This window comes from Oratosquilla oratoria, chromosome 8 (assembly GCF_046742065.1).
Source record: "Oratosquilla oratoria isolate Oo_2021 chromosome 8, ASM4674206v1, whole genome shotgun sequence".
Lineage (NCBI taxonomy): Eukaryota > Metazoa > Arthropoda > Malacostraca > Stomatopoda > Squillidae > Oratosquilla > Oratosquilla oratoria.
In genome coordinates, this window is record NC_134784.1 from 30,254,638 (window position 1) to 30,259,637 (window position 5,000).

The 5,000-nt window shown below is 44.7% G+C and overlaps 1 protein-coding gene across 1 annotated transcript in view; it reads right to left on the bottom strand.

The window, feature by feature from the left end:
* LOC143027333 (FERM domain-containing protein 6-like) overlaps positions 1–5,000 on the bottom strand; it is a 113,083-nt gene that overhangs the window by 4,494 nt on the left and 103,589 nt on the right. Inside the window, exons 5-8 of the mRNA XM_076188606.1 lie at positions 4,447–4,526; positions 1,721–1,910; positions 418–642; positions 36–131 (exon numbers count right to left, since the gene is read on the bottom strand). Of these exons, the coding sequence (XP_076044721.1) occupies positions 36–131; positions 418–642; positions 1,721–1,910; positions 4,447–4,526 (591 nt within the window). The remainder of the gene's footprint in view (positions 1–35; positions 132–417; positions 643–1,720; positions 1,911–4,446; positions 4,527–5,000) is intronic.

Here is a 5,000-nt window from a genome sequence, read left to right on the forward strand (position 1 = left end):
AGAAAAAGAAATAAGATAATAAAATGTCTACTTACATCAAAACAGAGCTGCCTTATGTTGGTCCACTGAAAGGCGGCCATGATGGCCCGGTTGGCCGGGCGGCCTGGCTGATGGCCTACATTGGTGTCCTCCTGGAAGATAATGGATGGACTTGACTGTAGTTTACCAACGCTTCTATAGTTGTGAACGAATGGGGATTAAAGAATAACAAAATAAATTGTCTACTCAATTGATGAAAGTTGGTTAGAATGGAAGTTATACAGGTCCATGTAGACTGTACACACACACACCCTATATATATGTATATATGTATATATATATATATATATATATATATATATATATATTTATATATATATATACACATGTATATAAACTCCCTAACCCTGGAACCTTAAAAAAAAAAAAAAAAAATACCTCGAACACATCGATGCCCTTGGAGGAGATGGCGAGGGTGACCTGCGGCACTGGGTCGTGCTTCTTGTGCCGCAGGCGGTAGAGGTGCAGGTTGTGGGGTGCCTCCTGCTGCGACGCCTCCCGGATGTAGTGTGCATGTGCCTCGGAGGTGCCGAGACCCAGGTGCTCCCTGTGCAGGGCAGACACCTGTTCCACTGCGTAAGACACACCTGCTCGCTCCAGCACCTGCACAGTTAAAGGAGCTCAGGTTAGGTCAGGTCAGGTTGTGTTAAGTTAGGTCAGGTCAGGCTGTGTTAAATTAGGTCAGGTCAGGTCAGGTTAGGATTAGGTTAGGTTAATATAAGTCAGGTTAGGATTAGGTTAGGTTAATATAAGTCAGTTTAGGGTTAGGTTAGGTTAATATAAGTCAGGTTAGGATAGGTTAGGATAGGTCGGGGTTAGGTCAGGTTATGTTAGGTTAGATCAAGATAAGCTAGGTTAGGTCAGGATAGGCCAGGTTAGTTCAGATTAGGTTAGGTTAGGTTAGATCAGGTTAAGTTAAATCAAATTAGGTCGGGTTAGGTCAGGTTAAGTTAGATTAGGTCAAGATAGGCCAGGTTAGGCCATGATAGGCCAGGTTAGGTCAGGTTAGGCCAAATTAGGTCAGGTTATGTTAGGTTAGGTCACGTTGTTGGATTACATCGGGTTTGGCCTGGTCAGGTTAGGTCATGTAGAGTCAGGTGAGGTTAGGTTAGGTCAGATTAGGTCAGGTCACACCAACGCTTTTATCCATGGCGATAATATCACGCCGGGAAGGTCAAGTCGCTGGTAATAGAGAGATCTAATAATAAAATAATGCTATGGGCCTCTGGTCCTTAGGGGTTCCACTCTCTGGGCCGCAGACGAGTTGTCCAGTAAAATGAAATAGTCAAGTGACAATCATAAGGAAATAAATTCATACTGGTACATATTGACCCCTTAAAGATAGATAGATAAATAAGTAAATAAATGAATAAATGAATAGATAAATAAGTTAATAAATAGAATAGACACTTGGTGTGCACTGTAGCCTCATGTAATGGTTACAGTAAAGAGAATGTTTAATGAAATACAAAAAAAAAAAAAAATGGACACTCAGAGAAAAAGATATATTTGATATATATATATATATATATATATATATATATATATATATATATATATATATAATATTTATAATTTCTGTAAACTTGTGAGTTCATTACGCCGTTTCATTTATTTCTTCTTTTTCCAGTCGTGTTCCATTTATCTTTCTCGCTACTGCACAAGGACCCGTCTCACTTACCCACTGGGGGAGGTAGAGCTCCGGCTGGAAGTACTGCCCTCCATGGTACTGGCTTTCGTCCAGGTCTCCGAGGTCGGCCTGCAGGGCGTAGGCCGCCAACAGAAAGAGCGTCTCTTCGCTCAGGGGCTGCGCGTAGGTCAGGACGTTCTCCCGAAGTTGGAGGTAGTAGTGCAATTGCGACACTTCGTCCCTGCAGAAGGAAGAGGAGGACGGGAGCGCCCACCAGATCGACCATGTTAGTTTCATGGGGAAGGCTTTGGGTGTCTACTAATCTACTTGTTTTGCTGTTGTATGCATGTATGTATGTATGTACGTATCTGTGTATGCATGTGTGTGTGTGTGTGTGTGTGTGTGTGTGTGTGTGTGTGTGTGTGTGTGTGTGTGTGTGTGTGTGTGTGTGTGTGTGTGTGTGTGTGTGTGTGTGTGTGTGTGTGTGTGTGTGTGTGTGTGTGTGTGTGTGTGTGTGTGTGTGTGTAAGTGTATTTGTGCGTGTGTATGCGTGTGTGTGTATAAGTCTGCATCCCTGTATACAATAATAATACAAAGAACAATGACAGCAACAGTAATAATAATGAAAACAATGTTAACAATAACAAAACATTAACAACCTAAAACTGTAACATCATCGACAACGTAGCAAATGATGGCGAAAACGACACTGAGCACATTTTCGCTGTGCCATAAGAGGATCGCTCCAGGGGGGGGAGGGGTGAAGGGTCATATGCTTACATGTATGTATGTATGTATGTATGTATGTATGTATGTATTTATGTACGTATATATGTATGTATGTGTGTATGTACGTATGTATGTACGTATGTACGTATGTATGTATGCATGTATGTATTATGTATGCATGTATGTGTGTATGTACGTATGTACGTATGTATGTATGTATGCACGTACGTACGTATGTATGTATGTATGTATGTATATATGTACGTATGTATGTATACTTGTATGTATGTGCGTATAAATATATGTTTTAATCTATACATGTATGCATGTGTCTATGGATGTATGTCTTCTTCTATACATGTATGTATGTGTATACATTTATGTATATTTGTGGGCTTGCTTTTATGTCTTTATTTATGTACATGTGTGTACACATTTATGTATGTATGTATGTGTATCCTCGTAATTATTCATTTACGTATATAAGTATGAATAGCTTAATGCAATTATTTGTTTATGTGCGTATGTGTTTATGTATCTTTGTACTTGTGGATGTATTTATTTGTGTATTTGTATGAGAGTTGTGATACAGCGGTGGAGTAGAGAATCGAGGTTTTCTCAGGTCAACCATGACGCCACGGCCTGAGGACGGGAGGGAGGGAGGTGGGGGCGTGACCCCCACCCTCCACGTGAAAGAGATCCCACTAGATGCTTAGTCAAGAACTATTGGTAATAGAAGGAGAGTAAAAGGTTCTCTCTCTCTCTCTTTCTCTCTCTCTCTCTCTCTCTCTCTCTCTCTCTCTCTCTCTCTTTCTCTCTCTCTCTCTCACTCACTCATTGCTGCCCCGGATCGTCATGGGCTCGGTGACCACTGTCATTTCATCGTTGGTAACGATCCCAATCACAGCTGTTTACAGTCGTTAATATGGCGACTAGAGAGGTGAGACTGTGTCTCTGTTGGAAGCGGGGCAGGGAGACAAAGAAGACGAAGAGGAAATAGAAGAGGTAGAAAATGAAGAAGAGGAAGAAAAAAGAAAAAGAATATGAAAAAAGAGAAGAAGAAGAAGAAGAAGAAGAAAAAGAAGAAGAAGAAGACGAACAAGAAGCAGAAGAAGCAGAAGCAAAAGAGGAAGAAGAAGCAGAAGAAGACTAGGAGGAAACAGAAGAAGAGGAAAAAGAAGGAGAAGAAGGAAAATGAATAGAAGAAGAAGTAGGTGCTGTGATTGACAGAGAGGCGGGCACTAGTAGACTGACTGACTGAGTGACAGACTTAGTTGTTGTCCGGGAGTCAGGAGTCTGGCCGGCCGGGGGCGGGACGCTTCATCAGCTCCGCCCCATCAGTCCCGAGGGTTTCCCGTTACCGTAATTACCTCTCTCCAGGGTAATGAGGAGTAATTAGGACTTGATACCGTCTCAGAGTTTCACTGCTGCCCGGCCGCCATATATGTGGGTCGGGCCCAAGACGGGTCTCCTCCTCTTCCTCCTCCTCCTCCTTCTGCTCCTCCTCTTCTTTCGCTCTCCTCTTCGCTCTCCTGGGTCGTTGTTGAACGGTGATGACCAGGGGAGAAAGAGGAGGAGGCCGAGGACAAGGAAGAGGAGGAGGAGGAGGAGAAGGAGGAGGAGGCCTATGTTTTTGACTTAATGGATCAACCAAAGTCGATCCTCCTCCTCCTCCTCCTCTTTGCTCTTTTGGGTCGTTGTTGAGCAGCGACGATCAGGTGGAGTAGGAGGAAGAGAAGGAGGAGGAGAGGGAGGAGGAGAGAAGAAGCTTGGGAGGAGGAGAAGGAGGAGAGAGGAAGAAGAAGAAGAAGGGGAGGAGAAGGAGGAAGAGCAGGAGGAGGAGGAGGAGGAGGAGGAGGAGGAGGAGGAGGAGGAGGAGGAGGAGGAGGAGGAAGAGGCCTAGGTTCCTCACTTAATAAATCAACCAAAGCCAATCTTCCTCCTCCTCCTCCTTCTCCTCCTCCTCCTTTGCGGCAACCGTTACAGTTCTGGATTAATAGTTTGTTGGTACTGAGGGTATTGACAAGTAATTTACAAAAGGTACTTACGTCAGTAGCAGATGCGTTTCGACGTAGAACTGGACTCGAAGGCTGAACTGAAGAAGGGGCTCTCCGTCGGCGTCTACACCCTGCGGCAGGAGGAGGAACGGGATCAGGGAAACGCACACGCCGGGAGGCGGTGAAGGGCATGGGTCAACAATGGGCAGAATGATAGGGAACACGAAAACACACACACACACACACACACACACACACACACACACACACACACACACACACACACACACACACACACACACACACACACACACACACACACACACACACACACACACACACACACACACACACACACACACACACACACACACACACACACACACACGGCTCGGTGGCGGATTGGTAAAGCACTGGCCTCACAAGCCAGAGAACCTGGGTTCGATTCCCCGGTCGGGCGGAGATAAGTTGGGTTTGTCTCCTTTCACGTGTAACCCCTTAGTCAAGGAGTTGTGACCTTGCTGTCCCGGTGTGTGGTGTGTGAGTGGTCTCAGACCTACCCAGAGATCGGCAAATAATGAGCTCTGAGCTCACTGCCGTAGGGT